The sequence below is a fragment of the Eleutherodactylus coqui genome, chromosome 9, assembly GCF_035609145.1.
Source record: "Eleutherodactylus coqui strain aEleCoq1 chromosome 9, aEleCoq1.hap1, whole genome shotgun sequence".
Classification (NCBI taxonomy): domain Eukaryota; kingdom Metazoa; phylum Chordata; class Amphibia; order Anura; family Eleutherodactylidae; genus Eleutherodactylus; species Eleutherodactylus coqui.
In genome coordinates, this window is record NC_089845.1 from 76556327 (window position 1) to 76578501 (window position 22175).

General features: G+C 44.0%; 1 protein-coding gene across 8 annotated transcripts in view; it reads right to left on the reverse strand.

Annotated features, from left to right (window-relative positions):
• Positions 1–22175, reverse strand: part of PTPRM (protein tyrosine phosphatase receptor type M) — a 665244-nt gene that overhangs the window by 496949 nt on the left and 146120 nt on the right. For all 8 annotated transcript variants that reach the window (XM_066579573.1, XM_066579570.1, XM_066579568.1 and 5 more), the window contains exon 2: positions 14357–14479. In XM_066579573.1, coding sequence (XP_066435670.1) covers positions 14357–14479 — 123 coding nt within the window. The remainder of the gene's footprint in view (positions 1–14356; positions 14480–22175) is intronic.

A 22175-nucleotide genomic window follows, 5' to 3' on the forward strand; every position in this document is an offset into this window, starting at 1 on the left:
CCTAAAATGTAAAACAGATGTAATCAACATTCTATTTATTTCTAAAAGTAACCTTCGAGAATTCTTGCTAATATAAAGCAGAATAGTAATATATCATTATATGACTAATTCAATAAAACATTCAAATGAATTCTTCCAGACTACATGGAGAAAACAGGAGCAGCAATCTGGCGTTTCATTACATCTTCTGAGGTAAGAAAAACAATATCACACAGAGGTCCCAGCTCATTAATCTGACAATGATTTGACAAGCCAATATAAGCGATCGCAACAAGCCATCATTATTATCCCAGATAGGCAGGAGCTCTGTCAATCACAACCTTGGGATTCAATCAGGCATCCTCGGTCCATAAGCCCAGGTGCTGTTTATCCATCATCAAAGGAGAGTAGATGGAGCCTGTTCTCAAATACAATAAGCCGCATCCTCACAAGTCTTAGGCTAATTACTGATAATTGTGTCATCGCACCCATGATTTCCTTATGAATAGTTCTATTTCTCCATGGCACCAATTATTAGCAGACAACAAATAGTTATATACAAAGGGGTCTTGTAAGTCTGGAAACAGGTAGGAGATAACAATAGTCTAGCACTAAAAATGTGTCAAACTGAAGTTCATTATATATCACCTTCTCTACATTGCGGGATATTAAAGACTTAGAAAGTTCTAGATTATAAAATGAATATGATCAAGTCAATCTTTTCACAGTTTAGACAGTTGAAACTTAATTTTTATTAGGTATATATTAAAACCTCGAAGTCCATCTGTATCAACCTAAAATATTATAAAGACAATAGTGTGAGATTGAAAGCTTCAAAACAATCAAATTCTGCTCGTCCCACCTTGGGTAGGTATGTGTATAGTTTCTTGGTGGGAGAACAATCCAGACTAAGTCTCAAAATTAGTTCCATTGATCTGTTTGTAGTTTTAGCTTCGTAATTTATATTCCTGATGTAGTGAGTGTTCCTATTGGTTCGTAGCTCAACGCGTTTCCTTCTGCTCATCAGGCAGATCATCAGGAGACTTATGAACTCACAATGGATCAAGCTTTAAATTAATGTCTCTTTTTTAATTAGAAAGGTGTTATATTCCATAGACCTACATCAGAAGATCTTTTTGTGGTAGATCACGAGTCTATCTACTTCAATATACCTCATAGACGACATGAGTTCTTGGTCTACTGTCTTGTGATTCTTTTACATACACTAATAATAAGTATTATCAAGCAGGCATTGATTCATACTCTCCTAGTTTCATACACTCATAAAACCATTAGGGGTATTTATATCCTTTCGAGGTAATTACATACAATGTTTCTATATGATCTGCTTATAGGTATCTATATCTATGACTGCTTTATTAATCAGTAGAGCTGTCTCCCACATACGTGGTGTCCACCCCTCCGGTCAATATCTAGGAGGCGTCAGACCACGATTTAAAAATAAGTGTGTTATATCTTAAATATGCGCGGACAGTCGCTGATGCAGAAAACACTCTTTTTATAGAGTCTGCGTGGGGAGATAATATATCTCCCTATGCCTGTCCACACTCTGGAAGGAGTGCTCTATGTGCCCAGGGCTAAGATAGACCTGCCTGACCACTGGCAGATTTCTACAGATTTGGCTTGTTACCTATAGAGGATCTAAGAGCAGTGTTTCCCCTCAGGTAGCCCTCTTTCATTATGCTGCTTTAGATAACAAACAGATAGAGCGCATGGCCTGGATGGTAGGCCATGAGCCGCCATGAGCTGTTCACATCAAAGCCATGAGCTACATCTGCTTGTTATTTTGAAATCTTCATTTAGAATCTATGCAGGCAGGAATCTAAAGCACCCTAATAAAAAAGAGGGCTAACTGAGGTGAAATGCTGCTCATAGCGGAAGTATCGTGTAACAGACAGCTTCCATTGCCTACAATGGAAGTCGGCCACGTGTTTTTCCGCAGCAAATAGAAGATGCCGCGATTTCTTTCACCCTGCAGAATTCCGCAACGTAAGCATTGCATGGCAAAAAGCTATTAGGTTTAATAGAACCTAAAAGCTGCGGAATAACACCACAGATTTATGACGCGCAAACCGCAGCAGAAATCCGTCCGTGGGCATAATCCCTTAGGGTGCTTTTACACGGAATGATTGTTATTGTTCAGAAAAAGTGCCGGATCATTCGAATTCGAACAATAAATCGCTCAGTGTCGAAACAACCAATTATTGAATGATAATGTGTTTGCGTATCGCTCATCGTTCATGTCACGCAAGTATAAAAATCATCATCGGCTCGTTCGCTAATCGTTTGGCTTAAACATCTATTGTTCCATTTTTCTAATCTGTTTTTATTTTCTGATTGTAGATTTTTTAATTCTGTTTGTACATGACTGTGGGGCGGCCATCTTGTTTGAGCTGTATTTAATGCATTTAGAGATACACTTTACAGCAGCCTCATGGGCCATTCACGCAACAGAGCTAACCTGCTATGTGTGCTGCTGTACTGATCTGTAGTTCTAAGCTTCCTAGCAGCATAGCCCCTACAGGGTTAATTGATAGAGCTGGCTGGGTGTGATACTTCCTGCTAGCCAATCTCCTGGGTCTGTGCTCCCATATAAACCCAGGAGATTGGCTAAGCAGGAAGTACCACACCCAGCCAGCTCAATCAATTAACCCTGTGGGGGCTGTGCTGCTAGGAAGCTTAGAGCTACAGATCCCAGCAGCACACGTAACATAACCTATTAACTTTAATGGGAGGCTTCTAGGAGTGCTCTGTGACCTGTGCAGAGGTCATTTTGCAGGAAGGAGTAGTAAGTAGTCACAGTTTATCACCTGTTGTGAATGTTGGATACGGTATTATCTGTATATAGGTGTCACCTGTCAGGGTAATCCTGACAGTGATGTTAGTGAGATGACTGCTGTAAAGCTTTCTCTACAGATTACGGAGTGAGAGACTAGGTATTAGGCCTAATCTGAAAAATGCAGGATTTTAGGATTCCAATAAAAATATTGTGACCAAAAAAATAAAAAAGTATTTTAAAATATATTTAAATAAAAAAATGTAAAAGGACTGATAAAAAGTTGATCCTGAGTCTCTTGGGCGCAACACCCATCAGACAGCCCACTGACATCCCGTGTCAGTGTCACAGAAAACCACACATTGACACGTGCTATTTTTTTTTTTTAACTTTGTTTTATTTAACAGAATACAAAATCACGGTACAGAGCATACTTGTTTAGAAAAAAGCATTGTGTATAGCGTTGAGTATTTCTATGCGAATAATATATATGCGTTCAAATGCATCAAGTCTGATCTGCACCTATATAAACTGGACAATAAAAATATTGCTTTTTGGTTTTGTTTTGCTTGGTTTCATACTGGGTAATTGAGTAACAATAAAGGGGGGAGGGAGTATCGGAGAGCCCGCGCCGGGCAGCCGCTCAATGCCTGGTGGGGAAAAAGGGGGATGTATCAGAGATACGAATGGAATGTGGGGAGGGATGAGGGGAATGCGGAGTATAGATGGGGGAGGGGAGGGGCAAGAGTCTGGATAGAGATCAGGTTGATGATAGCGTGTGGCGGTTGATAAGCCAGAGGCCCCAGATCTCCTGAAACCTACCCGGGCATCCCCTGTTCTTATAGATAATTTTTTCATATGGAGTGATATCGTTTATTAGTTTAATCCATTGTGTTAGAAGGGGCGGGCCTGCAGCCATCCAGTGCAGTACCACCACCTTGCGGGCCAGGAACAGTATTTTCCTGAGAAAGATGCGTGTATATTTGGGCCATTGATCTTCCGGCAGTAAACCAAATAGAATTATCCTGGGATCCATTGTTATAGTAAATGGGGATAGTAAAAGGGAGTTTGTAAAGGTTGTAACGTCAGACCAGAATTTGTTTATTGGTGGGCAATCCCAAATTAGATGCCAAAAATTCGCCCCAGGTTGGTGGCATCTGTGGCATGAGTTTGATGGGACGTTGCCCATTTTGTGTAATCGGCTAGGGGTTAGATAAGCTTGATGGATTATATAAAGTTGGATCAGTTTATTATTCACGGCAGGAGAGACAGACATGTGGGATTCCATGATGTCTGTCCAATCATCCGTTGTAAGGGATGGGATAGCGAGTGTCCATTTATTAAAGACTGGAAGCGGGTTGTGGCTTATTTTGGCTGAGAGCAAATGTGTGTAGAGTGCCGAAATTAAGCCCTTGGGACCTTGGGATTTAAGGATTCCGATGGTAGGGAAATTAGATATCTGAGTAGAGTTGGGGGGGAACTGGGTGGTCAGTGCGTGCCTAAGTTGAAAAAATCTGAACAGCTGGAGGTGTGGGGATTGTATTGAGTCGCGCAGCTGAGTGAATGTAGGGAATATACCGTCTGTGTATATATCTCTCAGCGAGATAACCCCCAGACTCCTCCAATATTGGGGGTCTGGGACAGATTGCAGAGCCGCCAGGCCTGGGTTATTCCAGAGAGGGAGATCGGATACCGTATCATCAAATCTCTGGATGGATTTTGTTTCTCTCCACACACTCAGCGCCAGTCTGTGGATTGGTAATAAATCGGAGGGGTTTGAACAGTCAGGGAACTCCAGATACACCAACAGATTGCCACCTTTCACTTGATGTTCGAGATATTGGTCCGTGGTAGGTTTTCCTGTGTTTTGGAACCACGGACGGATATTACGAAGCTGGCCAGCTAGATAATATAGTCTGAGGTCTGGGAGGGACATTCCAGCCTGATTCTTGGGTCTCTGTAGTGACATTAAACTTAGTTTGGGTCTCGATGAGCCCCATATAAATGAGGAGATGTGGGAGTTTAGGGATTGGAAATACCGTTTGGGGACAATCGTAGGCATGTGCTGTAGAATATATAGGCATTTTGGTTGTATAGCCATTTTGACTAGGTTTATGCGTCCTGCAACTGATAGGGGCAACCTGGACCATTGTTTAAGTTTGTGTCTAATGGTTTCAAATAGAGGGTTAATGTTTTCTTCCAGGGCTTTGTTGTGGTTTCGGGTTATGTTTATCCCAAGATATTTAAACGTGGACACCACTGCCAGGCCATGTCTAGCTACTGAAGGATCTATCACCGAGTTCTGATCCATGTATAAGATCGTGGATTTGGACCAGTTAACTTGTAGGCCTGAGTACTGGGCGAATTTGTCGATGTGGTGTAGGGCCTGGGGGAAGGAGGTTTCAGGATTTGATAAGAAAAGGATCGTGTCATCCGCATAAAGGCCTACCTTACTCTCCAGGCCCCCCCACCTGATTCCGGTCACGGCAGGAGCGGATCTCAAGCGAATCGCCAGAGCCTCTATGGCTATGGCGAATAAAGCCGGGGATAGCGGGCAGCCCTGTCGGGTGCCCCTGGTCAGCAAAAAATCGACCGATGGAATACCATTCACAGTCACGTTGGCGCTTGGGGATTTATATATAATCTTGATCCAGTGTATAAACTGGGGACCGAAACCGAAGCGGTGGAGGCAGGCCTCCAGAAAGCTCCACTCCAGGGAGTCGAAGGCCTTCATCATGTCCAGTGATGCGAGGGCCCAGGGCATATTAAATTTGGTACCGATCTGAATGGCGGTCTGGACCTTCCTTATGTTGATCGTTGTGGACTTCCCTGGCATGAAGCCAGTTTGGTCGGGGTGTATAATGGAGAGAATAACTTGGTTTAGTCTAGTTGCTAGGACTTTGGTTAGAATTTTATAGTCTGCGTTAACTAGCGAAATGGGTCGATAGGAGCTACAGTCTATTGGGTTTTTGTTGGGCTTTAGTAAAACAATTATGGTGGCTTTATAAAATGAGGGGGGAAGGGAGTTGTCTATTTGGGCCTGGAGTAGTGTTTCGTGTAATAATGGGATGAGATGTTCGCTATATTTTTGGTATACTTCAATGGGAAGGCCATCTGGGCCCGGGGATTTGTTCAATGCCATCTCTTGGATGGTTTGTTGAATTTCTTCTAGGGAAATAGGAGCCTCTAGAAGCGCGACTTGGTCGGCATCGAGTGTTGGGAATACCAGATCTTGAAGATAGTTGAGGGAGTCTGTAGTGGATTTATTGGTAGAGGAGTTGTAGAGATTGGCGTAGAATTCCTTAAATCGTTCTGTGATGGACTGGGCGTCGGTGAGCGTTTCGTCTTGTGTATTTTGGATTTTAAGGATAGTGTTGGATTGGCCCTCCCGTCTGATGAGATTAGCCAGAAGGTGGCTTGATTGATTCCCCAGTTCAAAATAATATTGTTTGGTGAAGAATAGTTTACGTTTGGTTTTTTCGTGGATTTGAATTTTATGTAGGCGGGACATGCCAAGCCATGCCACCTTGTTGGAGTCTGTAGGGTCTGAAATGTATAGTCTTTCCGCCTCCACAGCCCGGGCCTCAATATCGCGGTCGGACTGGGATGTGGTTTTTTTAATGTGGGTGATGGCAGATTTTAGACAGCCCCTAAGGTAAGCTTTGAGGGTATCCCATTTCAGGGCGTAGTGGGTGTTGTTGTTGTGGACGTCCAGAAAGGTTGCTATGTGGGCGGGTGTTTGGTCATCGGTATCGATGAGCTTAAGCCAGAATGGATGTATTTTCCAGGTGGGGATGATCTTATATTGGGGAAATTTTAAGGATAATAATATCGGGCAGTGATCCGAGATACCTCGCGGGCAGTGTGTTATGTTGGAAAGGTGAATTGCTAGAGTTGGGGAGCTGAATATATAATCAATTCTGGACAAAGTGTTATGTCCCTGGGAGTGGCAGGTGTATTCATGGGTAGTGGGGTGATTAATGCGCCAGAGATCCACCCATCCCACACCGTCAATTAGCTGTTGCAGGGGGGATTTAGCTGTGGCCGGGGCTGTGGAAGATGTATGGAACCTGTCTATATTTGGATCCATTACTTGGTTAAAGTCCCCCATGCAAATGACACTTGCCAGGGGGTATTGGTGGGCGAATGCTATGGCCGCTTGCAATGGATATTGATTGTTATGGGGTGGGTTATATATACCTAAGATGGTGTAGGGCTTAGAGTCTATTTCCGCATATACGAAGGTGAATCTCCCTTCAGGGTCTCTACGGGTACTAATTGGGTTCCATCTAACTGCTTTGTGAATAAGGAGTGATACCCCCCTGGAGGAGGAGGTGTGAAAGGAGTGGCTTACCCATTGGACCCAAGGTTTTTTGAGGAGTTCGGCTTTTTCCATAGTGAGATGAGTTTCCTGTAGACATACAATGTGAGGGTTAAATTGTTTGATATATGAGAACACAGCTTTGCGCTTGGCAGAGGTGCCCAAACCCCTCACATTCCAACTAACACATGTTAACGACATTTAAATGGTGTAAATCGGTAGTTCCCAAGTGGGGCGTTTAAGAGCGACGGCATTTTGCGTATAGTGGTGGAATAGTAGCACCAGCGCGGACTCTCCGGGAATTTAACAAAAACTGAACTATAATCACACAAACATTTAACATGTGACATTCCGTTTAACTATTATGACAGGAATGTCAAAAGAAGAACCTTTAAGTTACGCTCTAACGAGAGAGTAACGGTTGTTACCAGTAGGGGAAATTCCTATGGCCTTAAGGGAAGTGGTGGCATCGACTGAGACTAATAAATTTTTTGCGTCGTGTTTATTATGTGCTAAAGTCCCGATATGGGAGATGTTATATATTGATTGCACATTGTTCCCAGTAGGCCAGGGGAATTATACATATAACATTAAAAGCAAGATTTAGAATATAGCTACGGCGTATTCAGGATCCAGCGCCCGCGGATGGTCTGGGATGCATCTGGAGCCATTCCATGGCTTCGGCTGGTGATTGCATGAAGAGGACTTTCCCGTCCGCTACGATGCGCAGGCGGGCAGGGTAGGCCATGGAGTAAGGGATGTTTCTGTCCTTGAATTTTTTCTTGACCTCTATAAAGGTGGCTCTCTGCTTCTGTAAATCCGCGGAAAAATCAGGAAAAATGGAGATCACCGAGTTGTTGTATTTAAGTGGGCCTTTGAGTCTAGCTTGACGCAGTGCGATGTCACGGTCTCTGCAGTTTAGAATCCTTGCCAGGAAGGGGCGCAGGGGGGCCCCCGGGGGCGGGGGTTTAGCTGGGACACGATGGGCTCTCTCCACGGTGAAGGAGGCCGAGAAGATGTCGTCCCCCAGTATAGATTTTAGCCAGTTCTCAGTAAATGTCTCCGGTTGGGAGCCCTCCGCTCGTTCCGGCAAGCCAATTATCCGCAGATTATTGCGGCGGAGGCGATTTTCTAAGTCGTCCATCTTGGACTGGCAGGATTCTGATTGTTTAGTGGCTTTGTGTATTGCTGCCGGGAGTGGTCTCAGGGAGTCTTCAATATTAGAAACGCGGTCTTCCATCTCGCTCATTCTGCCTCGCATATTTTGCAGGTCTTGCCTGAGGAGGGAAACGTCCGCTTTGATTTCGTCTATTTTGCCTGTGAGGGAGGACTTGCAGATATTGATAGCTTCAAGAAGTTGTCGCATTGTGGGTTCTGGGGTCTGCCCCGGGTCTGTCTCACTCTCTCTCGCCTGGGTGCTACGCGGTGGCCGCGGTGAATGTTCAGGTGTCTCTGTCCGGGAGAATTCTTTAAGTTTTTCGGCTGCAGTGTTACCCTTGGCTCGGGTGCTCATGTTGAACAGATATTAAGCGGGAAGGATAATTGAAGCTGTAGGAGTGTAGCTCCGCAATGTTATTGAGAGAGAGTGTATGGGGCTGGAGAGGGGCCCTGCTCGTGCTGTTTTAAAGAGCTGAATGACTTAAGACACCCGATGGTGTTAGACGGGCACAGTCAGCCGCCGGGGGCGTAGGATGTGGGCCCTAACACGTTGCGTGGGGGCCTGGATTATGGTCCTGTCGGTCTGGCGGGAGGTGGTGTTTGAAGGAGGCGTGAAGATTAGGGCCCAGAGGTACGGTGAGGGTTTTGGGGTTGCTCCAGGGGAATAGCCTTTGGGCCTCAGGTAGGTGCCTTAGTGGGCCAATTATTCCCGCTGTCTTTTGCGCCGTTTGTCAGTGGCTGTCTCGGGTGCCCGGATTTGTGGGGGCCTGCGATGCAGCCTCTGCGATCTTATGGGGTGTCTTGCCAAGGGCTTTATCTGGGTGACACTCCCCGTGCGCCCCCCTCCTCCAATATGGCCTAGTGGCTGTCAAACTCCCGGGCAATGGCTCCCCAGGTTTACTCACTGTTCGTGGGCTCCCGAAGCAGGGGCTCAGCGGTGGATGGGGCTTGCCGTGGATTTTGTGTGGCGGCGAGCAGGCTGGTACAAAGCAGCAGCGCGGCAGTTCCGGTCGGCGTGCCGCTGGTCTGATGGGTCCCGTCTGGTAGGAGAGAAAGGCCAGCGAGCGGTGTGCTCAGGACTTGCAGGGAGAGGGTACGTCCAGAGCTCCGCCAGCGGGACGTTACAGGAGGGCTCCGGCAGCAGGACTGGTTCCGGGCGCCTCAGCCGAGGTGTCCCGTCGGGGACCGGGGGATGGCCCCCGTCTAGGGATGTGTGCAGCCGCACTGATCGCGGGGGGGGGGCTGGGCGGTGTGGTCCGGTGCGGCCGTTTGCGCCGCCGATAGTTTCAGGCCGCGGTCTGCTGCACCGCCGTCTTCAGATGCCGGGGGCCGGTCTCGATGGTGTAGCGGGGGTGTATGCGTCCGGAGGCTCTGTCACGCGGCGCCGCCGGGTCGCGGCAGAGAGTGCTGGCTGGGCGCTGGCGAGCAGTTATTCCCGCGCTTCGTCCCGAGTCTCCCGCCGTCCGGTGGGATCTCGGAGGCGCCGCTGTTCCTCGTTCTGCAGCTGCAGCAGGGTGTGTGGGTCCTGTCGATGCTTCAGGGAGGTGAGTGGAGCGAATTAGGCCAGGATTTTGACAGGATTTTAGAGGATCCCCTGGGGAGCTTCACTTAAGTGCGACCGGCCATCTTGGTCGCAGGCCACGCCCCCGACACGTGCTATTTTTGGCCAAGAATTGGACAAGAATAGACTATGCTACAATTTTTTATTAGCCGGAGTAGAAAAAAAAACTATTCAAATGAATGGGCGCTATTTCTGTCTGATTTTTCGGTTCGAAAAACAGATTGAAAAAGTGTTCATGCACATGTACCCTAAAAAGGAAACTTTCTGAAACTTTTCTCTGTAGAGAGATCATGGATCACTACAGCTCATACAGTCAGATGCATTAGTCAAGGCATTGATTTGCACATGAGGTTAGTGTGATGGACTGAAATAATTATAAGTATCTATGTTCTGAGATGAAATATTGACTGATGCGGAAAAAGCCAAATGTCACACAGTACAGGAACAGACACCGGGGCCTCAGATTTAGTTTACAAAGTTGGAAAGGAACGGCAGTTTATCAGATGATATATTGACATGTTGCTCAGCCGTGGCTTCATGCTATGCAAAAACCCGATATGACACAGCATGCTGGCATGCATCTAGATGATCTCATTTCTTCTGTCAGAGTACTAGAAACTATTTGTAATCACCGCTATTCCATTTACACGTAACACATAAATGAATATTTTATGTAAGGAACAAGGCATAGATGAAAGGTTTCCAACTAATGTGGTAGAATCATTACAACCTACTGCTTGAAGCTATAGTGCAGCAGTACTACTACTACAAGTGCCCCGAGGTAAGACCTGCTGAGGAAGGCAACTGATATCCTCCATCATGGGCGTCCAACTTGTGGCTCTTCAACTGCTGCAAAATACATCCTATTAATTGCTGTAGGGCACAAAACTATCTACATCCCTTTGTAAAGGCTGGAGAGCCAATGGTTGACGACCACCATATGATTTACCGTGCTCTGTGTACCACACATTATATGTTTCTTTTTCACATGGAGGCCTATGATGATAGGTGATCATCAGACCGCATCATTCAGGGGCATCTGCTTCTTCAGCTAATGCTACATATCTCTGGATATTTTGAACTAAAGGGTTTTTCCAGGAATTTAATTATTGATGACCTATCCTCAGGATAAGTCACCGATAGTTGAGTAGTGTAAGTGAGAATCATAGAGTTCTAGAATGGTAGAGTTGGAAGGGACCTCCAGGGTCATTAGGTCGAACCCCCTGCTCAATGCAGGATTCACTAAATTATCAAAGTTCGCTGCTCGGTATTCCTGTCAATCAGCTGATCCAGCGGCTGCTCCCAGTGTAGCCGAGTCGGACATCTGCATCAGTGGTAAAAGCCAGGAACGTAGTAAAAAAGGCTTTGCTCCTGAACAAATCAATGGAAGTGATGCCTTCTACTATATTTCAAGTTCTGACAGCAATGAGGAGTTGGAAGTGTAAAGTAAGGGTGAAGACAATGCTCCCGTCATGGGCGTAACTATAGAGGATGCAGGGGATGCGGTTGCACCCGGGCCCAGGAGCCTTAGGGGGCCCATAAGGCCTCTCTTCTCCATATAGGGAGCCCAGTACTATGAATAAAGCATTATAGTTGGGGGCCCTGTTACAAGTTTTGCATCAGGGCCCGGGAGCTTCAAGTTATGCCTCTGGCTCCCGTTGATTTCAATCGGATGGAAGTCTTTCTATTACAGTTCTGGCTCTGACCACCGATGTGGATGTTCAGTTTGGCTGCACTTACAGCAGCTGGAGGATCAACTGATTGGTGGGGATCCCAAATGGTAGACCTCTGCTAATCAACTATTGATTACATATCCTGGGGTTAGGTCATCAACTGTAAATGCCTGGAAAACCCTTTTGAAGGAGGAGACTTCTGTATATTCAATTTTCTAATTAAGCTACAACTTGCCAAGTCTATCAAACTTTTGTGTTTTCATTCCTCAAATAATACTTTTAATTTGCGGGAAGTTGTTTAGTCATTGCGACAGATTGACGAAGTGGCAGATATTTGAGTGACAGATGCTGGTGCCGAGGGGGGTACAATGACATTTACTTTACACTGCTTTGCTGTTCGGCATAAATTGCTCATATTTTTAATAAAATCTCCGTTTTTATTTCCAGGGCATAGTAAAGAGTATATCCTAATTTATTTGACTTTTAATCAGTCTAAATATATATCATGTCTCAGACATTCATTTCTAGGCCTATAAAATGACATCTCAGAAAATATCTGTGTGTCTGTCAGCTAGTTCAGACGATACCATCAGACTGCTGTTATAGAGGGTTGTCCACACTACATTAGGGGGCGGAACAGACTACACAGCCAGGCTGCGGTTATCGGGGATGGTTCATATTATATAGTCAGATTGCTATTACAGACAACAAACCATATTGCACATTTATGTAGCCTGGATATCAGAGATTAAACAGAATACAGGTCTAAGCACAAAAGATAATAACTCTTCAGTGTTATTGATCACCACTTCTCAAGCTTACAGCAAACAAACACTTCTCATTCGTTGTTCAGTTTCTGAATGCATAAAACTGAACGACGTATCATTCAGGGTAAACAGGCAGTCGTTCACTTATGAATCACTACCTGCGTACTGTGAATGAAGGCAGGTGGGCCGGAATGATCGCCTACCGCTCCGCCTCCATTGACTACCGTGCTTTTATTCAGTCGGTGATGCTTGTTTCTGTGTAAAAACAAAGGAACAATTGCTGGGATGAACTGTCGGGCAACAGATGCCCGACAGATCGTCACTTGTAAGAGCACCGTTAGGCTGAGTGTCCACGGGTGGGACGGAATAATGTCACCACAATTTTCTGCAAAAAACCTGTCTTAATGATAGGTTCATCATGCAGCATCATGGCAAATTGTGGCGCGATTTTTAGACGCAAACAATTTTCCACTCATATACATTGGGCTGCACTGCAGTTATCCAAAGGAAAGCGTGACATGCGTGCTCCACATGCGATTTATCGCTGTGGATCATGCTATGATAAATCGCCTATGGACACATTTGGCCTTACTGCATGTAGTTCTTGCCTTAAAACCGCCACATAACAGTAACAGCAGAATAAGTGGAGCAGGGGCATAGGTAAAGGTGCATGGGCCCGGGTGCAAAACTTTATCTTGGGGTCCCCCAACTTCTCTTAACCCCTTAACGCAGAGGCGTAACTTGAAGTTCCTGGGCACCAATACAAAACCTGTAACAGGGCCCTCAACTATAATGCTTTATTAATAGTACTGGGCTCCCTATATGGAGAAGAGAGGCCTTCTGGGACCCCTAAGGCTCCTGGGCCTGGGTGCAACTGCATTGCCTGCATCCTCTATAATTACGCCAGTGAAGTGGAGGGCTAAACAGTTGTGCACACAGAGCTATCAGGGTCCTTATCTTCCTCCTGCATAAACTCCATTAATGTCCAAAAAAAACACTTGTAAGCCAAGACACCAAGGAACAAAAAGAGGTAAGCATGGGCAATAGCATTCTATCATGCACACGTCCCATGTGGGTCCTCAGTAACGTCACCTACCAGCCTACTGAGGCCAATCCCTGGCGAACAAATAGAATCTTTTCTGGGTTACTGTGACCTCCGAAGGCTATCACGTGATGTTACCGAGGAGCACGTGCGAGGAGTACGAGAGAACGCCATCAGTCAGAGTGCTCCATGCTTTCCTGCTTTCGTTTCCTGATCTCTAAGCTTTTCTTGTACAATCTACAGCATGGATTCCCGTTGAATGTAATGGCATGAGGTTTTACTGTTGAATTTGATGTAGAATCAGCGCATATTCTGCAGCACATTCCATGCCAAAAATCAATCATCTAAACATATGTCTACCAGCACTTTGGGTGGCGTTGATGGTGCCACATTTCTACGTTTTCACAAATCTTATTCTGGCCTTCGTATTTGAAGACAAAATAGAGTAACATTAAAAAGTTATGTAAATGTAGAAAATTAACAAAGCTTATGTTTTGCTCCAAATCTGTCTGTTCTCAAAAGCCCATAGAAATGTTAAGGAAAGTCCCCAACAAGTTTTACAAGTAAGGCAGTAAGGCCCCCACGGCTTTCTGGCATTCAAAAATAATATATAGAATATGTAAAAAGACTAAGGTGCTGTTGATATCATGTTATTGACGTAAGCTTAGTGTATAAGCTAGGAGCTCTTCCCAGCGCACACGGTAATAGCATCCATAGGACTCCACTCACCCAACAATGGCAAGAGAAGGTGTCCTTACTGTTCGCCACTGTTGGGTCAACAACAGAAAAAAAGGATGGATGGAACAGTGTAGTAGACCATGCTACTCCAACGGAAGGCTTACAGTGAAAAAAGAATATGCTTAGTGGTATACATTATTTTACTAATGCGACCCAATTAGTAACACATCCCATTGTATGCCTATATAGTGGGATATATAGCAGCCTTCCATTAGAGGTAAACGTCAAATGGAGGTTGAAGCCATAAAGTTAATAAAGCCTAACCAAGATAAAAATTTTAATAAATAAATACAAACATTAAAAGTTTCGATGTCACAAACCTGATGGCATCCAAGAATCTGTATGTGGCCGCCTCAATGTGTTCACCTGCTCCCATTTCAGGTCACTGACTTCCAACTGACTGTAGCCACACGACTGGAATGGCTCATCAAATGTACAGCTACCTGAGAACAGAACAAGCCAGAAATAGGGCGTTAGTTTTAGTGATCAGCACCTTCAGAGAAACAGACAGCTTTGCATGCACCCCCAGGAGGTTGTGCAGAATAATTGGACCATTTGTCCTTTACAGACCATTTTAAGTTCCAAGGCACAGGAAGCCGTCCTGTAGCCCACTAATGGATTTCAAGAGTGCAAATTATCATGTCTAGAAGTTTATTATTTCACTATAAAAGTTGCTACACATATTTTTACATGCAGAACTGAAGTGAAGGGTCCTGCATTTCACCTGATGTAATGTATAGACACACATAGCATTTACTGGGTTTATAATTTCCTTCACAGACATTTAGAAGCTTTCAGCACTGTAGTTGCTTTCAGAAAAAATACATTACAGCACTTTACTCTATGTTCACTTTTGATTCCTCTTGCACTCCCCCATCCTTTCCTGGGTGCCTCACTTATTTTCTGCATATGCACAAAACACACACCTATGTATGTATGTATATATACATATATATATATATACATATATATATATATATATATATATATATATATACACTACCGTTCAAAAGTTTGGGGTCACATTGAAATGTCCTTATTTTTGAAGGAAAAGCACTGTACTTTTCAATGAAGATAACTTTAAACTAGTCCTAACTTTAAACAAATGCACTCTATACATTGCTAATGTGGTAAATGACTATTCTAGCTGCAAATGTCTGTTTTTTTGTGCAAAATCTACAAAGGCGAATAGAGGCCCATTTCCAGCAACTATCACTCCAGTGTTCTAATGGTACAATGTGTTTGCTCATTGGCTCAGAAGGCTAATTGATGATTAGAAAACCCTTGTGCAATCATGTTCACACATCTGAAAACAGTCTAGCTCGTTACAGAAGCTACAAAACTGACCTTCCTGTGAGCAGATTGAGTTTCTGGAGCATCACATTTGTGGGGTTAATTAAACGCTCAAAAAGCCAGAAAAAGAGAACTTTCATCTGAAACTCGACAGTCTATTCTTGTTCTTAGAAATGAAGGCTATTCCATGCGAGAAATTGTTAAGAAATTGAAGATTTCCTACAACGGTGTGTACTACTACCTTCAGAGGACAGCACAAACAGGCTCTAACCAGAGTAGAAAAAGAAGTGGGAGGCCGCGTTGCACAACTAAGCAAGAAGATAAGCACATTAGAGTCTCTAGTTTGAGAAACAGACGCCTCACAGGTACCCAACTGGCATCTTCATTAAATAGTACCCGCAAAACACCAGTGTCAACATCTACAGTGAAGAGGCGGCTGCGGGATTTTGGGCTTCAGGGCAGAGTGGCAAAGAAAAAGCCATATCTGAGACTGGCTAATAAAAGAAAAACATTAAGATGGGCAAAAGAACACAGAGATTGGACAGAGGAAGACTGGAAAAAAGTGTTGTGGACGGATGAATCCAAGTTTGAGGTGTTTGGATCACAAAGAAGAACGTTTGTGAGACGCAGAACAAATGAAAAGATGCTGGAAGAATGCCTGACGCCATCTGTTAAGCATGGTGGAGGTAATGTGATGGTCTGGGGTTGCTTTGGTGCTGGTAAGGTGGGAGATTTGTACAGGGTAAAAGGGATTCTGAATAAGGAAGGCTATCACTCCATTTTGCAACGCCATGCCATACCCAGTGGACAGCGCTTGATTGTAACCAATTTCATCCTACAACAGGACAATGACCCTAAACACACCTCCAAATTGTGCAAGAACTATTTACAGCAGAAGCAGGCAGCTGGTATTCTATCGGTAATGGAGTGGCCAGCGCAGTCACCAGATCTGAACCCCATTGAGCTGTTGTGGGAGCAGCTTGACCGTATGGTACGCCAGAAGTGCCCATCCAACCAATCCAACTTGTGGGAGATGCTTCTAGAAGCGTGGGGTGCAATTTCTCAAGCTTACCTCAACAAATTAACAGCTAGAATGTCAAAGGTGTGCAATGCTGTAATTGCTGCAAAAGGAGGATTCTTTGACGAAAGCAAAGTTTGATGTAAAAACAATGTTATTTCAAATACAAATCATTATTTCTAACCTTGTCAATGTCTTGACTCTATTTTCTATTCATTTCACAATGCATGGTGGTGAATAAGTGTGACTTTTCATGGAAAACACAAAATTGTTTGGGTGACCCCAAACTTTTGAACGGTAGTGTATATATATATATATATATATATATATATATATATATATATATATTTATACACACACACATATATATATATATATATATATATATATATATATACATACATACACCCAGCGTTTTTCTAAAATGAGTCAAGTTTATGTTTCATGTTTAAGGATTTTGCACTGTTACATGTGCTGCTGGGATCTGTAGTTCTGAGCTTCCTAGCAGCACAGCCCTCATAGGGTTAATTGATAGAGCTGGCTGGGTGTGGTACTTCCTGCTAGCCAATCTCCTGGGTCTGTGCTCACATATAAACCCAGCTCCTGGTCAGTCTCTGTCTGGTGTTCAGGGTGAGCAGTCATGAATCCTTGTCTGTTGAATTTTGCTGTGTGATTTGTGCCCTGTGCTGGTTCATGTCCGTTTGTTTGTTTATATTCTGTCAGTTTTGTGTCAGCTTGCTGTGTGAACTGTGTCTGGTGCTGCTGGACTTCTGGTTAGTGTAGGGACTAGAAGTATAACCAGGAGCCGTGAAGTGGCCTGCTAGCTTTCATGTTTTGTACAAAATATCAACTAATACCTTGTATTTATATTCAGCTTATCATCTGTTACTAGTGGTTGCATTGTGGCTGCTGTATGCTGTGTATTCTGGCTCTGTGTGTCCTGTTGTTCAGTCCCTGTCATGTGGCATGTGAATGCATCCTGTTCTGGTGCGTGGCTCCTAGGATTAGCTAGGGCCCAGATCTGAAGACCGCTGGGCTGCCCTTATTAGGGCAATGTCCCCGCTTAGGTAGGGCCAGGTCAACCTGCCATGTAGCACAGGGTCAGTTTGCCAGAAACCCGTGTGAATACCGTGTGCAACCTGTGTGCGTACCCAGTCCTCCCTTTGGTTGCGATCGTGTGGGCCCCGTGCTTAGTTTGCCCACACGCTCGTAACATGCACCGTATGAAGCAGTATGAGTCCCTTCGCTTTTTTTTACATATACACAAGGCAATCACATAAAATATATCTTATATGGTCCCAGTGCAATACCCAATACAGTTTTTTTATTTTTAAACTTTCTCCAAAACAATTCCTAAGGCCCAATGTCCACAGGCGGATCTGATTTGGGCACAGATTCGCAAATCAAGCTGCCCATAGGGATATATGGGCGTCCACAAATGAAATAAAGAATGCAGATTTGATTTGTGGACCTTTTGGTCCAGAAAAAAAAAATCACAGCATGCTCCTTTTCACTGTTGATCCCGGGCGGTTTCTGCCATCAATTTTCTGTTGCTTTTACAATGGGCCGCCCTTTCTGTCACAGGAGCGGTTTTTACTCGTTTTCTCCCCAATCACCTTTTTCATGATTTGGTTGTCAATGCCCAACACATTTGTTTACTTGCTGAAGGAGATTCTAACAATCCATTATAAAACAGGATGCTGCCAACCTCGGTATGTCCTCCTCATTATAGGGCCCCCATGGTAGATGCAAGACATGTACACTCTTGCTTTTAACAGAATAAAGCCCTGATTCCCCTCAGTCTACGGAGGCTCATTCTTCTGTTTTTGAATATAACAACTGGAAAATACATTTTTGCAAACTGTCTGCCCTCACGTTATGCCAGTGACTATATAAATGTTCGAGGGTGGCAGGTATTTAAATTGCATCTACCAACTTTGTAAAAAAGTTTAAACTCTAGTCGAAATGACTGCCGGCGTTAACTCACCGAAGCTGAAGATCAAGTTAACTATAGAAAAGTTTTTACTTCAATTTAGTATATGTAGTATAAAAATCGATTTAGTTTGTAGAGCAGCTGGGTTGGTCATGCTTTATTTCTTTTTAAATAAATTATAAACCTGCTCTGAAATGCTATGATTATAACTGTAAATTGAATTAAAACCGTCTCAACCTTGGAAAATGGCTTTACAGTACACTAACCAAATAATGGTGGATAAGTGCGAGTGTATACATAATGCACATCATAAGCAGCCTCATAAAATGAGGTGTAAGGTAGAATTGTTGTATTGTCTCGTTACATTTTATGGCATCCTTGGAGGGGGGAGAGGGTACTATGGAATTTACAATGAATGATTTTTGGAAATGTCGCATTCATGCAATGCGGACACTGCAAATAATACTTAAAGGGAACCGTCTGCCAGATTATTGGTTGTTAAAGGGGTTGTACCAGAATCGCGAGTTATCACCTATGCGCTGAGACCCCCGCCAATCTCGAGAATGGGGCATTCATGCTTCCCTCTGCCTGTCATTATGGGGTCACTTTTTGCCCCGTAATAAAATCAGAATGAATGGAGGGATGGCCAAGCATATGCGGTCAGCACTCCATTATTTTCAATGGGGCTGATGGAAATACTCAAGTGCTGGACACTTGGCTATCTGCGGCAGTCACAATGAAAATGCATAAAGCACCAGCGCTCCAAGCAATCAGTTTCATCCTCACAGCAAGGCATGACGTAAGCCTGCAGTGAGGAGCATGGGGAAAACAGGACCCCTGTTCTTGGGATCGGTGGGAGTCTCAGCGTTGAGTCAAGGTACTGTGGCTGTAATCATACCGATTCTGTCTGCACAGCCTTCATGGGCCAAGTGGGACATCAATCATGGGAAAATGGGCATGAATACACCCTGGGCACCATGACTATTCACCACTCCAAAACCTCCTGGATGACTATTGGTAAGCACACAACAGTTTTCTAACTTGCCTCCTACTAAAACACAGGCATGTCTAGTAATGGTATTTACATAGTAACATACATAGTAACATAGTAATCTATAGCAGACATACAGTATATACACAATACGAGACATCGAGAAACAAAAGAAAGTGGGTAGAGCTTCTACTTGGGTAGTAGACAAAACACATGGATGTGCATAACAAGAATTTGTACAGGGTTGCTGCCATTCCAGTGAAACTACTAAGGCAAAAAAGGCTATTAGGGTGGAATATAGAAGATAAACTAGGAGCAAAGCGCAAACCATGGAATAGAGAAGAGACATGATGATGAACAAAAAAATAACTTTATTTATATCCAGCTACTGATGTGTTTTGAGATTCTGGGCCTCTTCTTCAAACAACTGGAATCCAATACCCTGGGAGTCAAGTGGGCTTATATTCTGCAGCTCAAATCCATCAGTGTATCTGGTGTCCAGGGTTCTCCCACCTCCTCTGACGTCTTTCCAAGAACGACTGCCCACCCTCCCTTGTTGGAGTTATGTTTTACTAGTAAGATCCCTGCACTCCGCTACTCCCATCCTAGTTGCAGACCATTTCGCAATTGTTACGTCACTTCCCTATCCTGTAGTACACGCACCTTGGTCCTAGTTTTGGATTCTATATATATATATATATATATATATATATACACAATAGGAATATGCACTAATGTCTTTGGAGGTGGGAAGGAAACAGGAGGAGACTCATGTAAGCTAAGGTAGATCACGCAAAGGCTAGGCTCACACCATGTAAGGTTGACTTCACACGGGACAACTATTTCCCAAATTGTCACTCCAAAGAGTTGCTAAAGGATATGAACAGTTTGTGTGCCTTTACATGGAGCAATTATTGTTTGGATGTTCAATTTCACGATTGCTGAACAAATATTGCTATTGACTCGTTAGGGGGCGTGAAGTTCTTCGGTGGTTGTGCATTTGAAATTTTGACCTCTCCCCAGTGCATGCTATTGGCTGCTACAGCCACTGAATGCACATGAAAACGCGTGAGAGTCTTTGAATAAACACTCACTACTGCGGGAACCAATCAATGTTCAGTGAAAGGTGCATGCCGAAAAAAAACACACCTCCCTGCAAAGTTGTTGGCTAGTTGTTGAAAAACAATGATTACCTGTTTACACCAGATAATAATTAATCAACCAGCAATTATTTTTAGGTGAGCTGAAAAGTATGCTCATGACCGACGGCAAGCCAATGAGGCCATCTGCAGTACAGAAAATCAGAGGTATGCAAAGTTGCCGGCCGGGCACAGGACCAGTTTTCGCTATGGGCTCCGGCATGCGTAATCTGACCCCTTTGTGTGCTGCCAGTCTTAAAGGGGTTGTCCCGCGCCGAAACGGGTTTTGTTTTTTTTCAATAGCCCCCCCGTTCGGCGCGAGACAAACCCGATGCATGTGTTGAAAAAAAAAACCGGATAGTACTTACCCGAATCCCCGCGCTCCGGTGACTTCTTACCTACCTTGCGAAGATGGCCGCCGGGATCTTCACCCTCGGTGGACCGCAGGTCTTCTGTGCGGTCCATTGCCGATTCCAGCCTCCTGATTGGCTGGAATCGGCACACGTGACGGGGCGGAGCTACGAGGAGCAGCTCTCCAGCACGAGCAGCCCCATTCAACACGGAGAAGACCGGACTGCGCAAGCGCGTCTAATCGGGCGATTAGACGCTGAAAATTAGACGGAACCATGGAGACGGGGACGCCAGCAACGGAACAGGTAAGTGAATAACTTCTGTATGGCTCATAATTAATGCACAATGTACATTACAAAGTGCATTAATATGGCCATACAGAAGTGTATACCCCAACTTTGTTTCGCGGGACAACCCCTTTAAATAGACACAAACGCATACTGTACAAATGTATACACAAGTTTGAAACAGAGTTACATGATATAAAAGTATATCTTCCATTGGCCTCATGTATTCATGTAACTCTCACTCAATATACTTAGCTAGCTCATTAGAAAGATTGTAACTCCTATGAATTCTCTCCACAACTATAAACTAAGGGAGATGTGTGCAATCCCATAAGGGCAGAGAATCAAAGATAGATTTAAGCTTCCACTTGTCTATATCAATCATAGGAAGACAGAGAATTATTTCTGTAAGCATATCAGCACAAAAACGGCAAAACAGACCTCTTTCAAACCTATAAATATAGAAATGCAATTTTCCAACAGATGCAGGTTAAGAGTGTCTAAGAAGATATGAAATGTGACCAAAGAAATTTCAAAAGAACGGTTCACAAGTTGACTGCTGATTTGTGACGAAGCTTCTTGATAACACAAAAATGGCAGTGAAAAAGTTTAGATGCCTTCAGAAAAAAAAAGTTCAAAGAAGCAGAGACTGCAAGGAAGATGAAACAAAGAAGGGTATTTGTGAAGTGTGTGCAGATCGGAGGGTGGCGTTGGCAGATGTCATAAGTGCTCATTCTCAATCAGCAGGCTGAAGGAAATGCAGATTTCCCCATTGGTGTCTCTGAACATCAAGCTGAATCAATCTATAATTTTATGAGGTCATTGAAATGAAATAGAATTGACATTTCCTTTGCAATGAGAATACGCAGGGAAGCCACGATTGCAAAATTAATTATGGCTCAGTGAATTTAGCAACTCTTATTATTAGGAAAAAGACCCAACAGCTTTATTGACGATATTTTATGTCCTACTGAGTATTTACAAATAATGTGACATTATTTATAGGCATAGAGGCGATAACTAACACCGCATTTAACGACATACTATAGAGATATCAAGGCTTCTGATCTGTAGAATCCACAGACTATGGCTGTCCAAGGCCCAATGCACACCGGCGTATTTCCATT